Here is an 18,132-nt window from a genome sequence, read left to right as displayed (position 1 = left end):
CATCTGTAAATTAGAAAATAAATGGAAAGACCATCAAAGAAAGGTTGAAGGCATTATCATAGAAGTGTTTATAGCAGAACTGTGTGGACAGTATATGCAGATATAAAGAACTATGCTAATGCATATTGAGAAGGAAAGTCTATGCAGACTTACGGAGAAGCATAAAGATAAGACATAGTTTGAAGGTATGAAACAAGAGAAAATTAAGGGAGGAACAATAAGAAAGTGACTCTTTCAAAAGGCAAAAGTTGTAAAAGAATGTGACTCTCTCAATAGGTGGTAGTTATGAAAGGTTTTGACACTTTCAAAGAGCATAAAGGATTAAGGATTGTGACTTTCTTGAAAGGTTGTGACTCTCCCATTGTTGAAGGTGTCGAGGAGAGGATCATCATCACAAAGCTAATCATACTAAGTTCTGTTGTGAGAAACAAGACAGTGCTGATTTGCATAGAAGGGAGCATAGGAATAATAGAAGAAGAAGGGGAAGAAAATAAGGAAGTAGCTTCCAAAGGGGCAGCAATGATGAAGGGTTGTGACCATTTTGAAAAGTGGTGATTGTGAAAGGGTGTGACTAATGAAAAGGGCTAACATGGTGAAAAGGTGTGACTCTTTCTCAAAGAAGATATAAAGGGGAAGGAGAAACAAAAGGAATGGAGGAAAGGAAGTACAGGAGATCTAGAGAAAATTTAGAACAGAAGTACAAGGAAAGATCTGAAATAAGGATTGAGATGGAATCAGGAAAAAGATGGGAAAGTACAGATAACAATTATAAGAATAGAGATATAACAATTCATATTTATCTGCAATATCTGGTATGAGTATAAGACGAGTATTCATGACATTTTTTATGACTGATCGTCACCAAGTACATACAGTTAATACTTGTGACTGCTTATATTATTTATAACATACATCCATACAGTGACATACTTCTGAGATGAAAAGCATTATTATTTATTTTAGATGCATTGATAATTCATTATCTATGATCAGGCCCCATACATGGACATATGAAATATGTGACTTGGAATGTGTATTTAACTACAGTAACAAGCCATGGTACTGGAAATGAGGTAGTCATACGAAGGAAAATAGTGATGAGGTCACCTTCTAAGCATCCACCTCATGTTGGACTGCAAAGCCCCATGGGGACAAAGGGGGACAAGGGGACTGCAGCTGGGCTTGGGAGTAGGGACTTTCTGGGCACCCTGCTGTATATTCTTCATGACCTTTACCATGGTGAACAAATGCACTAGGATGCTAAATCTTTGGAGAAAAGGCAGAAGTGGCAAGGATGAGGAAAATGGTGATAGCATGCTACACTAGACATGCCACCTCATTCGTATCGCAAGGGCCACATGGGGCCAAGAGGGATGTTGTAACTTGTATCCACTCTTGGGCCTAGGGTCGGGGGTCTCTTGGGCACCTTATCAAATCACCCTACCTTATTACCTAAGTAAGTGAGATATCTTAAATCTGGTTTAAGCAATCTGTTAACCTCATATATATTTACTTCTAATTTAAGAATGTCTAATAATGAATTATGATTATAATGTTCCCTAACTTGTTGTAAGATCTCTCTCAAAGCTAAAAGGTATCCTAAAACACTAATTATTCTTATATTAAAACTATAATCTAGGGAAAATTTTATACTCAGAATTTGGGGAAATTATGCCAACTACAAAATCTGTGGATGGTCACCTAAAGTTCCTCAAAGAAGAAAGGAAAGCAGTGGTTTCCCTCAATTCCCTCTAGTTTTGTTGTTTGTTATTGCATTTTGCCTTGCTATTGTATTGTTTTCATATTGCAACACTTTTATGCTTTTTTTGTCACACTGGCCTCTTCTCCTGTTTGGCTGTCCCTCAATTGGGGGTTCAGTGTCTCTTATTTTACTTTTTGTGGAACAGGCAGAACTCCTTTTAAAACTCCCATTTGACCCTAAATCAAAAATATGGATACTAAAGGTTCTAGTCAGCTAATTCTCAATTATTGGTAAATGGAAGTGCACTGAATGTAATTTAGGTTTGAGGGTGGCAGGTGGGCGTGGGCGGAGACGGGGAAACACTCAGTTCTAGAGTAGCCTCAGTTTCTCACTTGCATGGATGATTATTATTGATAAAGTCTTAGCTGTAAATCACCATTATTACTGTCTTGTCTATTTTCCACGTGGCCTTCAAAATTTATGGAGAAAGTGCTAAAAAGCATTGTTTGGGAAGACCAAGCTAGGGTGAAAAGGATTTGTGAAGGAGCTTGGGATAAAAGCATTTTATCAAGAAGTCAAAGAGGTTTGTGAATGCACGAGATGGAGATCAAAGAGCCATTTTTGTTGTAAAGTATTGGTGTATTACATTGTATGGATGGTTAGTGGTTTAGATTGCAGTTGCTAAAACTGTATTTGTTTCCCCTTTCTTTGCCTTGTATAAATGGATGTTCTAGTTGTTGAATAAATAATGATGTATTCAGCGCTTTCATATGGTATCAGAGCAATGACTTCCTCGGCATGGCATTCAGGATGAAAGTGCTGGTTTTCGGATATGCAGAAAGGTGTGAACGGCCATGTATAGCCACTGAGCATGCCCACCACAGATGCAATAGAGACTCTAGGGGACCTGTGCAAAGTAGTGTGAACAGAAAATGGCTGGCAGTGCAGAGATTATGCACTACAAAATAATGGATCTGGTTTTTAGTGTTTTTTGTGTTGGATTATATTGCCATATACAGTTGTAATAATCACTTCATTAATATTGATTGATGTAGGGATTCCATCTAGAAGAGCAGTGAGATATTTAATGCAGTGAATTGGAATACTGAATCCATAGTGGGATTGTACATCTAAATGAAGCATTGGCATTAATAAAATCATCTAGCATTTACCTTCCAATCTGCACCAATGATAATGGCACCCCAAGTGATAGCATTGGTGACAGTTGAATAGTTGGAAAGAACATAAACAAAGACATTTTCGTTCAAATTTCAAATCTCTGCCCATTAGCATAGAAATACATCTGTTTAAGTGATTGTTCCATGATATCTTAGCATGACTACAACATTGCTTTTCTACGCCTAATGTTTCTTTGATTGCTTTTGTCGGTGCCCACTTCAGATTATTCTTTTTTCCTGTGAGCATTTAATCCACCTTGTCCTTCACACATTTCTCCATAGCATAATACTTATTATCAACATAAGCCATTGCCAGAATTCTAGTTCCTATCACTATTTCTAAGATTCATTTTTCTATTGTTCATCTTTGCTAGAGCAATATAAACCTTATGGAAAATAGAGCAGCTTGGTGAGTTTATAGAAAGGGGCATGCTGCCAAATCTTGTACAGGAAACAAAGTATCAAAGCTTTCTCCCTTTGTTGTGTGAGATATGAATGCAACAAACATAGTACATAAATTGTTCAATATTCCAATTTCCCGTAGGTTCGCATTACTTCAGAGAAGAGTTGATGCAGGAGCATCCTTGGGTTGTTCATAATCTTGCATCACCCAAAAATATTTCCATTTTAGGAAGTTCTTGTTAGTCAGTTTCCTCTGGTGTTCCTTCAATTTGGCTTAGTTGCTACTGCAAATAATAGAGTTTAATATGAACATCATATTTTACCTATTTCTAGGTCTGTACCTCAATCTGATACTTTGCAGCAGAGATATTTTGGTTTCTTGTTCGGGACTGTGTGTTCCTCATGTTCTAAGGATCAGTTGGAGATTTCCAATCTCACAAAATAAGTTTCCGATCAGTGAAGCTTTGTAATACATAACACAATGTTCCTTTATCATAGGTCGATGTCTTTCTTGATCGCACTTCATTTCAACAACTTGGCATCAAAATTCTTATGGCTTGGGTGCTCCCCTATATTCTTAGTATTACGTTTTCTTGTTCTTGGAAAATGTGATTGATCTGAGCCAGCATGTTTCTTGTGAATACTCTTTATATTAAGGCATTTGTTCATTGTTTGTAAGGAACTTCTTGGTAGCTTAATCTTGAGGGTTCGAAGGACTTAGAAGTCTGGATTTTATTAGTAATGGAGCATGTAAGCCTTGCCTTAGAATGTAAGTTGCATGCTGCAAGCCAATTTGATGTAAATTTATGAATCTATGTTGATGTGAAGACATGAGATTGCATGTTTGCAGTTCATTACTGCTATTGTGTTGATTACAATCAGTTGACTCGGGTTGCATGCTTTTGGCAGATCTCTTTGAGGTCCCTCTAGCCATGACTGTTTCAGATGGTATATGAAAAAAAAAATGCTCTTATGATGGTAGATCTTCGTTCCTAATCTTGCGAAGCTTTAGGAATCCCTATTGTGGGGTGGCAAAGCATGGATCTAGCCCGCAATTGTTGAGGATTTGTGCAAGATGGATCAAAGAGAACTACGGATGGTTGTGAGTTTTGTTTGAGTTGTTTGAGCTTTGAATTGGTTGTTGAGGCAAACCGTGGTTGAATAGATCATTGAGTGGAGGCAGGTAAAAGGTGTGTTCAATAGATCGTCAAGTGAGAGGGGATTAGAACCTTGGGGTCAGATTGTCAAGCTGAGGCAGATGCACTAGAGAAAAGGGAGAGATGCTGCCAAGAAGGATGAACCCTAGGAGGTTAGAACTTAGAAAAATGATCAAGAATTTCAAAAATGGGATGAGGAATGAGATCCGAAATGTGTTAGCTAGTTTGAGAAGGCATCCAGAACCAAAGGAGGAATATGAAGAGGTTGTTGAAGATCTTGAGAGTCGAGACTAAAGGGACTGAGGTACCTACAGATGAAGAGAGATTGTTGAGGGTAGTGGCACAAGCTAGTAAAAATCATAGAATCAAGGTTTCTAACTTTTCCAGATCATTGCAACCAAGGGATTTAATAGACTACATTGGGGAGTTAGAAGACTACTTTGAGCTTGAAGATATTAGAGATCCACTGAGGGTAAGGTTAGCACAAACTAAGTAAAAAAGACGTGCTACCTTATGAAGGGAAGGAATTGCAAAAGGATATAGAGGAAAATGGTAATATGAATATCACTAAGTGGAGGCAAATGATTGCAAGACTAAACACGATGTTCATTCTAGAAGATTATGAGTTGGAATTGTTCAAGAAGATGTGAAACTTGAAGGAGAAGGACATGAGTGTGAAGGAATACACCAAGAAGTTTTACAAGATGACAGTGATATCTGACTCAGATATTCAGGATGAAATGAGTATGCTGAAAATTTATATTGTGGAGGATGCTTAGCAATATGCTCTTAACGAAGATGAGAAGGTAAGGAGAAGACGGCAGAGTAAAACTAGAGGAAAGGAGAAGTTGATAAGTAGAAACAAGGGGAAGCTGCCAGTTGAAGAGGAGTCTAGATCTAAGTGGAATAAGAAACTAATTAGGAGACACCAAGAAGAGGAAGTGGTAGCAAGGGATTCAAGGGTTTATGTTTCAAGTGTGGGGAAACTAGACATAGAGCTTACAAATGCCCTAAGGGATCTAGTAAAGGCAACTGTAAGAAGATTATCATAGCACATGAGGAGCAAGTAGCTAAGGTACTTGAGGAGACTATGTTGGAACCTAAGATGGGAGAATCTCTTATTGTGTTATTTCTATCAAGATTTAACTGTGTAGTTTTGAGTCAAACTCATTGACCGATGTTTCATGAGTAGTAATTCAACATGAATCCATCTCTCATGAGAATAAATGGAACACTTAGCACTCATTGGATCTAGGCAATGCTCCATATCTCCTACTTATCAGAATCTCTTATGCTCGGGAGGGCTTTGATGGAGCAAAGCAAAGTGGAGACTAAACCTTCCCAAAGGAAGAATCTCTTTAGGACTATATGCAAGTCAGAAGGTAAGATTTGTAAGGTTATTGTTGATAGTGGGAGTATTGATAACTTGGTATTAGAGGAGATTGTACAGAAGCTTGGTTTGAAGAGGCTTAGAAATCCTAATCCTTATAGGATAGGTTGGTTGCAAGATGATCATATGGTAGAGGTTAAAGAGAAGTGCTTGGTGAACTTTAGTATTGGCCCTTTTAGAGACGAAGTCTTGTGTGATGTCTTGCCCGTGAGTGCTTGACATGTTCTATGGGGTAGACTTGGCAATATGATAGAGGAGCTATCTATGATTGCAAAAGAAACTTGGTTACCATAGAGAAGGATGGACAAATTTTACCTTGGCTTCCTTGAAGGAGGAAGAAAGGGAGTGAGAAACTTGAGTTTTGTAAAGAGTAGTTGTGTTGATAAGCAGGATGTTGAGGATGGCATGGACGTAAAGAAGGATCTTGTGGATAGATCTAAAAGCAAGAGGATACCTGATGGTAAGGCAGGTAAAGCCATGTAGCAGAAGTCCTTGGTTGCAAATCAGATGAGATTTTGCAGCAGAAGAGGTAAATCAGATGGGAAGAAGAAAGGTATTGGTAGCAAACATCCTCACTACCATATGCAGATGTGAAGCAGGGGGGAAAAGGTGCAGAGAAGATAAAGTTGAAGGATTTGACAAAAGAAAGGAAAGAGGTAAAGAGAAAGAGTGGTACAGATAAGGAAGACATTTGGATCAAAAATGAACATGGGATTTTAATCCTAAATCCTGTACAATGTTCATGAGTTCCTCTCATGGAACATCTTCTTCTCACCAGTGGTATCTAATGCAAGAGCATCCTTGCATTGTTGGCAATCTTGCATCACCCAAAAAAATTTCTTTTTCCGTTTATTCCAATTAGTTCCTGAGTTTCCTGTGGGATTCCTTCAATTTGGCTCAGATGTTGCAAATCTCAAAGTTTATTCTGGACATCATGTTTTACCTATTTCTAGGTTGCACCACAACCTGATACTTCATAGTGGAGATATTTTGTTTCTTGTTTAGGCCTGTGTGTTCTTCATGGTGTAAATGTCAGATGGAGTTTTCCAATCTCGCAAAGTAATTTCCTAATCGGTGAATTTTTGTGGCTCATATCACGAAGTTCCTTTATCGTAGGCCGGTGTCTTTCTTTGATTGGGCTTCATTTCAACAACTTGGCATTGAGATCCTTATGATTTGGGTCCTAACCTATATTCTTGGTACTACGTTTTCTTGTTCTTGGAAAATGTGATTGATCTGGGCCAACATGTGTCTTTTGAAGGCTCTTTATATTGGCACATATGTTCATCATTCGTAAGGAACTTCTTGGTAGCATATTCTTAAGGGTTCAAAGGACTTAGAAGTCTGGAATTTGTTTGTAATGGGGTGTGCAAGCTTTAGATTGTAAGTTGCATGTTGCCAGCCAATTTGATGTAAATTTGTGAATCTGTATTAGTGTGAAGGCATGAGATTGCATTTGTGCAGTTCATTATTGATCTTGTGATGTCAATTCTGCTGTGCTGACTTGGGCTGCAAGATTTGGACAAATTCTTTAAAGGTCCCTCTAATCATTACTGCGTCAAGAGTTCTCTATACAGAACTTCAATCCCCTTTCATTGATAAAAAAAAGCAGAACAGTTTGAAATGCGGGTATGATTCATTTGCTTGGCCTGCGATTTAAGTATTGAGTTAGTTTCAAATTTGGAGTGATAAGTTGTTCTGGTTTTGGCAATCTGTTGCCGATGGTGATATGAGGGAGTTATTGTGTCAAATTTTGATTTAAATATTTTCCTTAAAGGATAATTTCATGAGATAGAAGGTTGTACATAGGAGGAAAGTCATATTGTTTCTCATTGGAATCCAATTTATTGTCACTGAGGTTGTTTGTGGTGATCATGCAAGATAAATTGTTCAAAAGTCTCCTATTAATATTTTTTATTGGGCTCTTGGAGGCTGTATTAGTTCCTTCGGTGTTGTTTTTGGAGGGTAAAGTCTAACAAGATCATCTGGAGGCTGGCAGCACCAAAGGATGGAGGAATTTCCATCATCTCAAGCTAGCTTCTTGCTTTGAGATGGTGCTTTGCAAGAGAAGTATTTTTGAGTTAATTTTCTTACTTTCCTTTAGATTTCCTTTTCGGTGCTTGCACTATTTTAAGGATGCATGTATTGTGAAGATTAACTTTGGAGACAAGTTCAAGATTTCATGTTGAGCTCAATATGGATTGTCATCCAATGAGCTTTAGAGTATATGATCAAGAATTGTACCTTTTAGTGATCGCTATACAATGATAGAGATCTACTGTAGCTCTTAGGGATAGTTGTTGAATAATTCAAGACTCCGTGATTCAATAGTTCGAGACTGAGAACTTAAGAACACAACTCAAAGCTACACCTTTCTAAGGGCCGAGAGACAACTTGATGGAACCCTACTTTTGTTCAGGATTTGATTCAAGGTTACAATTGCGGGAACAATGTAATAATGGGGTAATATTAGCCTATTACATTGCATAGACGGTTAGTGGTTAAGATCACAATTACAAAAACTGTACTTGTTTCCCCTTTCTTTGCCCTGAATAAATGATTGTCCTCCTTGTCGAATAAATAATGATGCATTTGGTTCTTCCATAAAGTGCATAGTGATAGCAGTAGAAATGCAATCTCCATTAAATATTCTATCATTGTCAAGCTGCTCACAACATTTAGAGATTCACAGCTCTCTAACCAACTAATGACAATGCTTGGCCTTTCACACTCTCGGGGTCAACTTCACTGAAATGAGTGTGTACAGCATTGTAGATTGTGTCTGAATTTTTTTAATGAAAACTTGAGGGGTTCTGTGAAATCTGGGACCTAGTTTCAAAGCCTATTTGTATGGTTTACTCTCTAAGAGTTCAACAAAACCTCTGCCTAGGTTTATTTGAAGAGACATAAAATTGAATAATGAGGTCGTCTCGCAGTTATGTGACAAAAGACATTCAAGACTGAGCAAGTCACACTAGAGTTCTTTCCAAGTCAAATAGAAGTTAAAATAGTCAAAAGTAAGGGGAATTACAAACACAATAAGGCAAGATGTGCTAGTCCAATTTAATATCATTGCCTTTTTTCAAGCACTTAATTTCGAGTTGATTAATTGTCCCCAGGAATCAACCATCAAGACAAGACTTCAAAAAGTTGATAATGCAGTTCTTTTTAGCATTCTCTCTGGTACAGAGGAAACTGTTGACCATGTATTCTGAAGATGTCCCTGTACCACAAACTATCTGTCATGGTTCTGTAAAAAAATCAACTATATGTTCAGTGCTCCTTCTCTTAGGGCATCCATCTTCTCACAAGGGCATGAATGATTAACGATGAAAACTTCAGTGGCGCACAGTTTGAGCAGTTGATATTAATTTCTTCTGGAAGTCATGGTGTAAGGTTTTTTTTGCACCAGGACCTGTTTGTCTAGAAGGTAAAAGTGAATCTTTTCAAACAAAACTTGGCTTTTTCAAAAAACATCAGGGTGAGATCTGTGTCACTTTCCCTGCTAGATTGATGTAATAGAGGCATTACTTGTTCCATGAAAACACTTTCTCAATCAAAATCAGAATAATTTAGCTTGCTTGAAAATTGAAACAGAACCCTTTTGTGTAGATTACTGATGAAAACAAAAATGTATTTGGAAGACTCAATAATCAAACATTGGATTTTTTTATTGTTAACACCATGAAATAAAAGTCCAACTTTCGTATTTGTTTATTGGAAATTTTTCACTGGGGTTCTATACAAGTAACAAAACTAGACAAGTGATGCCTGTATAGGAATGAGCTAGTTTGCGTGTGTGTCTACTGTGTAGGATTAACCCTTAATTAGGCCTTACATACATGAGGCACTCCATTAGTTGAAGGAAGAGAGATTTTTTTAATAACCTAAACCAATTAACTAAATATTCTATTGCTACCGATTTTTTGCAGCCAGATATTACAGCACCTGGTCTCAACATACTGGCAGCTTGGAGTGGAGTAATCTCACCAACCCAGCTTGTGGCGGACGAACGGCGTGCAAAGTACAATATCATCTCTGGCACATCAATGTCCTGTCCTCATGTTGCAGGAATAGCAGCTCTCTTGAAGGCCATGCATCCAGATTGGAGTCCTGCTGCTATCAGATCCGCTCTTATGACCACAGGTAACAATTTCATTAATGAAAACATTTGATGAAGCTAAAGCGAATGGTTCTCTAGGGTTCTTGAAAATAGCCAATGTATAACTTCATTTGGGTATTGTCTTCCCACAGCTATTGTTACGGACAACGAGGGTCGTCATATGACAGATGCATCTGGAAATCCGGCTACACCCTTTGGATATGGATCAGGCCATGTAAACCCTAATAATGCATCGGATCCAGGCTTATTATATGATGTCACAATGGATGATTACCTACTGTTTCTCTGCAGCAGTGGAATTGATGTTTCCAAAGCACTTAACACTACCTTCACCTGCCCAGATGATCCTCCAAGTACTAATGAACTGAATCATCCATCAATTGTCATTACAAACTTTAGCTATAGAGAAACCGTCACCAGGACTGTCACCAATGTGGGCGGTGAGAGTGTATACCTCGTTTCTATTGAAAACCCACCGGGTGTATCCGTACATATTCATCCTCGTAAGTTGTGTTTCCATTCTACAGGAGAGAAACATGATTTTACTGTCACATTCATACTTAAAGAGTCACTTAATCAGGAATATGTGTTTGGATCCTACACTTGGGAGGATGGAATTCACAAGGTAAGGAGTCCATTGGTTGTATCTGCAATGTGAAATTGCTGAAGTTACCATTGCATATGTAGTCTGGTCTGAGATGTCAACTATACAATCTAGATCAGAATCCATGAGATCTTCTAAGTGCTGGTTTACCGTTAAATCCCAACTCATACTATTATTAAGTTTGGAAAATAAAAAAGATTATCTTTATAGAGATCTGATAGCTATCGAAGCACAGAATCACATCATATTAAAACAAATTCATACCGGCGCCATATTTTTAGGACCTATGCAGTTTTAAACGGAAGTATGTGTTTGAAAAAATCATAAAATATAATGTCTAATTATTAAAAAGTTTATGATCATCGATGCATATAAAATATATTCTATTAGCAATTAGCTTTTGGTTTGAGGTCGAAGTTCCAAGAGTCTAATAAGTTTATGTTCATTGATGCATGAGCTTTTTAGTTAAAACATTAACATTACAGCGAAAAAAAAAATGAGCTTTTAGTTTGAGGGTGAAGGGTTAGAAGGTGAAGATAAAAGATGCTTAGGGCTCGTTTGGTTGCTAGAATATAATTTGAGAATTGGCATTCAGAATCTTGGATTTGGGATTCTGGAACTTGAAATCCGGATGACGATTTTAGGAATTTAATTTGGACCGTTTGGTTCATCAAGAATTCATAATGACAAAACATTTCCTCTGTTTGATTGCATACTTGTAGAATTAGAATAACAACCAAAATAAGCTTTTTTACGTTTTTTTTACAGTAGCTTCTCCACCCTCTGTTCTTACTAATTTTGTCATTCCTAAGCTCCAATTGGCTTGGGCTATCACTCTTTCCCTTGGATCTATTATTAAAGTACTGCACAATCTCCTCCAAGGTTTTTTCGTTCGTCTCTGGCCAAAAAAAAGGCACAAAACACAACTGCCAAAAAAGAAAAGCCCGCATAAAAGAAGACACCAAGAACATTGATTGCATTAGAATAGCTCAGAAATATGACGGAAACCACACCGCTCACCAATGAAAGCGTCTGCCAATGTTTGACAGAATGTGCGGCCTGATGAAAGATTCGGTAGCAGGCTACGCAGGGGGTCTATGCCAGCAATACAGATCGAATTTGAGATCATTTGCACACCATTCTCAAAAGGTGGATACTACAAAGATTTGCGCCCATTGTTAGGGCCATGTTCAAACACCCATTTAAAATTAAATAAAAAATAGATGGAAGCATACCCAAAGGGAGATTTGATTTATTTGTCTGGGTAACCCAAAAATATGCCATTGCACATAGATGACATTGTAAAACTCAGAACTTTGGATGATCCGCCAATGAAATGAACATGATCAACAAATACAATCTGGTTTGAGCAATCCATATCTAAAACCTCAGCAAAGGCGGCAACAAGTTTCAAAATCCTGTGTTTGCATAGCAGAAGTGAGCGTCCAACGCGAGCAAATGCCAAAAACAAATTTATTTCAATTAATTTGGAATGCCCATTTTTGGCAAATTGGAATTAGAACAGGTTTTTGACTAATTCCACCTATTTAGATGGAAGACCAAATCTTGGTTTTCGGGGGTAAATGAGGATACGGGATTCTATTTTTTTCGAATTCTCATTCCCATTTGACAGATCCAAACAATGGATTAGAAATTTTTAAGGATTCCAAATTCTAATTCCTGTCCGAATCCATGATCCAAACAGGCCCTTAATGAGTTCAAGAAGGGCTAAGTCTTTTTCAGTGCAAGATTCTATGAAGATAGTGTCTTAAGGTAAAAGGTGAATTTAGTAAATGAATAATCTTATCGTTGTTACAACTTAATAGCAATAGTGATATTGCTATCAGGAATTAGCATTGGATCTAGATAATATTCACAGAGGTGAAGCATAGGGACTTCCTATAGGAGGTCACCCATCCCAAAACTACTCCAACTCGAGCGTGCTTAACTACAGAGTTTCCTCCATGGTTAATAGAGATAGTTGCATATTCTAAAATAAAAAAATTTTTCATAAAAATATAAATAAGGAGAAGGTTTAAAAAGGTTTAATCAATTTGCTAATTAATAAACCTTTGTTGTGATATTGGATTATCTGTATCTTTACTAAATTATCATGTAGTCTCATTTATTTGGGTTGATTGTGTCTTTATGGTTGTAATTGTATTCTTTGGTTGTGGAGGAGTTAGGTATGTCCATAGTCTTTTTTGTATACCACTGTTATTGCTACACTAGGTAGTGTTATAGGCAATATTAAAGACATGTTTTGAAAATCATGAACAAGACTTCAAAGATCATCTAGCCCCCATAAAAGATTTGAAAGATATGAAAGGAAGGCGCACAATGCTTAGGTCAACAAATTGTGGTTTCAAGGTAAGTATGACAATATAGTAGCAAAATGTTCCTTATATTTATTACTTTTATCGTGTTGGATGTGTGTGCAGTGAATGATCATGTGTTCCCCTTGTAAATTCATCTAGTTGTTTCTTTATTAATATCAAAATATCCTTGTTTCTAGTCATTTTCATGTTTGTAAGGATATAGATTGCAATTAAAGAAAAAACACATCCATATGAGGCAATGGCATGTAAAATAAAACTAGATATTTATATTTGAAAAGGGGGTTAAATCTTACATTCAATATAGCATTAGGGATAGTTTGTGTTAAATAATTATAAAAGGTTGTAATCATATTAATTAAATAAAAATGCTAGAAATATATTTTGAATGAGAAGGAAAACTATAAAGTAGACACTTTTTTGTTTTTTCAAAGACCTATTAAATCCTAATTGAAGAATGCTCAACTAATAAATCCTTTCCAATTAATTTTTTTTTGTGAGCATCCATTATACTCTATGGTAGTTAAGATAAGTAGGAGGAAGCATATGATCAAAAAGTTATCCTAGATAAATATAAAATAAAGGTGAGTCTATATACTTTTAAGTCATTCCACTAGTTAGTTCGAATAAAATAATTATCCCACATGAATGGGATGATATGTGTTGTCTTTAGGGCATCTTCATTGAAAAGGGGGACCAAAAGGGATCAAAGTAGCTACCTTTTACTTTTGAAATTGATGAAAATTGACTTGGATGAGAAATTAAAGATAATCATCCTAAAAAATTAAAATATAGATGGAGCAAATAGGGATTTATCTTTTTCAAATCCTTCCAACATCCAACAATGTAGGTAGGCTAGATAAAAGTGCATGCAAAACATAAATCAAATAACTATGGTAGTGTAGTCAGAGTTGAAGGGGAGGAGGGGGTGAATCAATTACTCTCAGACCCTTTTAAACAATTCACCAACTTTAACTTATCAACTATTCAACTCAATTAACACAATAAATTTAATCAACCTTGTGCAATAAACAAATTTCAACTTCCTATATTGAATATCAGCTTCATTAACTAAATCCAAAAATAATGATAATTTTAACATGTAAAATGAAAATAACATGCAAAACATGCATGCACACATTAACACCATAATATTTTGTTAGGATTAACCTCAAACAGAAATAACAGTTACATGCAAATATAACCAATATCAGAAAATAATAGATCGCACATAAGAGAACACAAGACACCAAGATTTAACGTGGTTCACCCAATCCCTAGGCTACGTCCACCAACAGCAAGCCCAATATTATTATGATCCAGTGATTACAACCTAATTACTATTTTTAATCCCTTATAGCCCAATATTGCTGCAAGAACCAATTTTTGCCTCATACATTGTGAAAATCCCTAACCCTAAGCTTTTTTATACAAGCTTATTGCCGCTTACAAAATTAGGGCTAGAATAATAGAACAATAGTAGTCGATGCTTTTTACAATATAAGGTCATTTTTGGCTTCGAGGGCACTGCCCTTGAAAACCCCCACGAGGGCATTGCCCCTCGATCCCACCCTATACTATGACAGCGAGCACACCTGGGGTGCTACCCCTTGACCTCGTCTTACCCCCGTAGAAATAATCTGCAGGGAAATTGCACTAAATAAACTTCAAAGTCTGATTAGGCTCCACATTACAACAACCTCCCACTTGGAGACTAATTAGACTCCACAATAATAACCTCCCACTTGGAGAGTGATCATAGCACTACTAAAACTGTAGCTCCCACTAGAATATTAAACCACCTTGGACTCTATTATTCTTTTAGTTTTTTTAGTCTAGAAGACCAACTGAAGCTGAAGAGGATTTCAGCTTCTCACTTGTCACTACCTTTGTAAACATATCTATTAGATTGTCATTCGTATGCATCTTCTCTGACTTTAACTATCCATCATCCAAAATTGACCGAATGAAATGGTACCACAATTGTATGTGTTTTGTCTTTGAATGTAGAGTTGAATTCTTTGCAAGATGAATGGCACTCTGGCTATCTATGAACAAATAATTATCCCTCTATGGGTGTCCCAATTCTTCCATTAAGAACTGAAGTCATATCATCTCTTCGGTTGCCTATGTAGCAGCAACATACTCTACCTCTATAGTGGATAAATCGTTAACTTACTATAATTGAAAAACCCAACTCACTGCTGCCCCACAAACAATAAATACATAACTTATAGTACTCCGCTTGGTATCAATATCCCCTACCAAATCTGAGTCAACATATCCCTGTAAAGCAGTAATAGAGCCCCCAAAGTGTAAACACTTATTGGATGTTCCTCTCAAATATTAGAGAATCCATTTAACTACATTCTAATGCTCAGTTCATGGATGACTCATATACCTGCTAACAACTATCATTGCATGTGCAATATCTAGCCTAGTACATACCATAGCATACATTAAGCTTCCTATAGCTGAAGCATAAGGTACCTTAGGCATTTTGTCCTCCTCTTCTTATGTCTTGGGACACATCTCCTTAGTCAACTTCAAAAGACTAGGTAAAGGTGTGTTGACAGCTTTAGCATTCTCCATAGAGAAATGTTGCAACACTTTCTCAATATAATCAACCTGAGATAATGTCAATTTTCTATTCTTCCTATCTCTACAAATATTCATACCAAGGATTTTTTTTTCTACCCCCAAATCCTTCGTAGCAAATGCATGTGCTAACTAGCATTCTAGCCCCTTAATATGATCCATGTCAGACCCAGCTACAAGCATATCATCAACATATAAACATAAAGTAATGTAGTTATCATCATCCAACCTTTGAAAATAAACACAATGATCTGAATGACACATACTATATCCATGCTCATGCATAAACCTATCAAATTTCAGATACCATTGTTGAGGTGCTTTTTTCAAGCCATATAAACTTTTCTTCAAGTTGCACAATAGGTTCTCCTTAACTTTGACCTCGAATCCCTATGGTTGTGCCATATATATCCCTTCATCCATATCACCATGAAAGAAGGTTATTTCAACATCAAGCTACTCTAAATGCAAATCTTTAGTAGCTACAATACTTAAAACAATGCGAATAGAAGTCATTTTAACAACAAGAGAGAATATCTCATTAAAATCAATTCCTTTTTTCTATGCAAATCCTTTTACAATTAACCTAACTTTAAGTCGTTTCTCACCTCCATCCTCTTCTTTTAACCTATAAACCCATTTATTCTGTAAAGCCTTTTTACTTGTAGGCAATTTGCATAGATCTCATGTCTTAATTTTCAACAAAGAGTCCATTTCTTCTTTCATTGTAGATTCCCATTGAATCTTTGTATCCACCTACATAGCTTCATCATAATATTTAGGTTCACCAACATCATTACGTAAAATAGAGTACAAGGAAGGAAGAAATCTTTCTAGAGGTCTACTTATCCTTGTTGACCATCTAACATTCATTGGGGTGTGTGGTATTTGTTGTTGTGGTTGCTGCACATCATGAGGAATTATTGGAACATCAACTTTTGGAGTATCATCCAACAGTACATAGTCATCTTCTTTCTTCTCATGTTGCTACAACAGATCTTTGTACAACACTTTCTCATTGAATATGACATCCCTACTTAAAATTTTATGATTTTCAAAATCTCAAATCCTATAACCAAATTCATTAATGTCATATCCAAAAAATACACATTTCTTTGACTTAGCTTCTAGCTTGGTTCTATTTTTAGAATCTATATGATCAAATGCTTCACAACCGAAGGTTTTGAGAAAAGAATAACTCACCTTCTTACCAGTCCATGCTTCCTCTAGAATATCACAACCCAAAGGAGTAGAGGGACTCCTATTAATTGAATATACAATAGTATTGATAGCCTCTGCCCACATGTTTAAGGGCAACCTTGCATGCAACCTCATGCTCCTTGCACTCTCCATTATAGTCTTGTTCATGTGTTCAACCACTCCGTTTTCATGTGGAGTCCTTGGAACAGTTTTATGTCTACAAATACAATTAGCAAAGTAATAATCTTCAAATTCATGACTACAATACTCACCACCATTATTAGATCTGAGACATTTTAATTTCTTTCCAATTTCATTTTCAACTAAGAATTTCCATTTCTTAAAAGTTTGAAATTCATCAGACTTCTATCTAAGGAAATAAACCCATACTTTTATAGTTGCATCATCAATAAATGTAACATAATAATGAGAGTTATCAAGGGAAGATACTTGAGCCAGACCCCATACATTTGTATGCACAAACTCTAATCTCTCACTTCTCTTTTCCTTCCTAATCTTCACAAAACTCATTCTCTTTTATTTTCCATACACACAACTTTCACAAAAATCCATACTGACACATTTCAAACCTAGTAAAACTTGCTTTGAATGAAGTATTTTCATACCTTTCTCACTCATGTGCCCAAGTCTATTATGCCACAACATTGTATTAGAATTTATAGCTACTATTTGTTCTCCCTGCTCAACTACAACAACTATTCCTGAACATTCATTTTTCTCTAAAACAATCAAAGTAGAAGGAACAATATAACTTGTACAAAAATATAAGGTGTCTACTTTCACACATTTTGCTACTACAAGAGAACCTTTTGAAACTTTCCAATTTTTACCATTAAAAGTAACTACACAACCCTCATCACCAAGTTTCCCTACTAAAATTAAATTCCTACTTAGCCTTGGAACATGTCTTATCTCATATAGTAGCAAATGATTCATATTCTGCAACTTAATCTTAACTTTTCCTTTTCCAACAATCTGACAAGGTTCATTGTCCCCCAAATAAACAAGCCCAAAATCCCCTTAGACATAATCAATAAAATAACCTCCATGAGGTGTGGCATGAAATGCACTAGAATCTAAAACTCATGAATTGTCAACACTTTCTCAAAACAAAAGCAAAGCATATTCTTCAGATTTGTTACTTACCACATTTGCCTCCTTTTTCCCTTTTAGTTTATCTCCTTCATTGTTCTTTCAAGTCCAACAATCTTTCTTCTTATGCCCTATTTTACCATAGTATCAATAATCTCTTGGTCCTCTAGATTGAGACCTCTTTCCCTTTGACTTTCCTCTTGATTTCCCATGATTTTTAGAATTATTTCCTCTCTCTATCATTCTTGTAATGTCCCTTTACTGATTTTTTTATGATATTTCCAGCTTCAAATCAGAACTTTAAAATCAAACAACCAATATTACAAAGA

The 18,132-nt window shown here is 36.3% G+C and overlaps 1 protein-coding gene and 1 long non-coding RNA gene across 3 annotated transcripts in view; one reads left to right on the top strand and one right to left on the bottom strand.

Moving 5' to 3' along the window:
• LOC149546546 (uncharacterized) overlaps nucleotides 1-9,914 on the bottom strand; it is a 35,483-nt gene extending 25,569 nt beyond the window's left edge. Inside the window, exon 1 of the long non-coding RNA XR_016353745.1 lies at nucleotides 9,778-9,914. This is a non-coding gene — a long non-coding RNA (uncharacterized LOC149546546). The remainder of the gene's footprint in view (nucleotides 1-9,777) is intronic.
• LOC149546545 (subtilisin-like protease SBT5.6) overlaps nucleotides 1-10,767 on the top strand; it is a 152,564-nt gene extending 141,797 nt beyond the window's left edge. For both annotated transcript variants that reach the window (XM_089791252.1, XM_089791251.1), the window contains 2 exons: nucleotides 9,762-9,975; nucleotides 10,084-10,767. In XM_089791252.1, coding sequence (XP_089647378.1) covers nucleotides 9,762-9,975; nucleotides 10,084-10,610 — 741 coding nt within the window. In that variant the 3' untranslated portion in view covers nucleotides 10,611-10,767. The remainder of the gene's footprint in view (nucleotides 1-9,761; nucleotides 9,976-10,083) is intronic.
• The last annotated feature ends 7,365 nt before the right edge of the window (nucleotides 10,768-18,132 follow it).

This window comes from Cupressus sempervirens, chromosome 7 (genome assembly GCF_028749045.1).
Source record: "Cupressus sempervirens isolate cs-2001-9-10 chromosome 7, ASM2874904v1, whole genome shotgun sequence".
Classification (NCBI taxonomy): Eukaryota; Viridiplantae; Streptophyta; class Pinopsida; order Cupressales; family Cupressaceae; genus Cupressus; species Cupressus sempervirens.
This window is presented reverse-complemented; position numbering and strand designations above follow the sequence as displayed.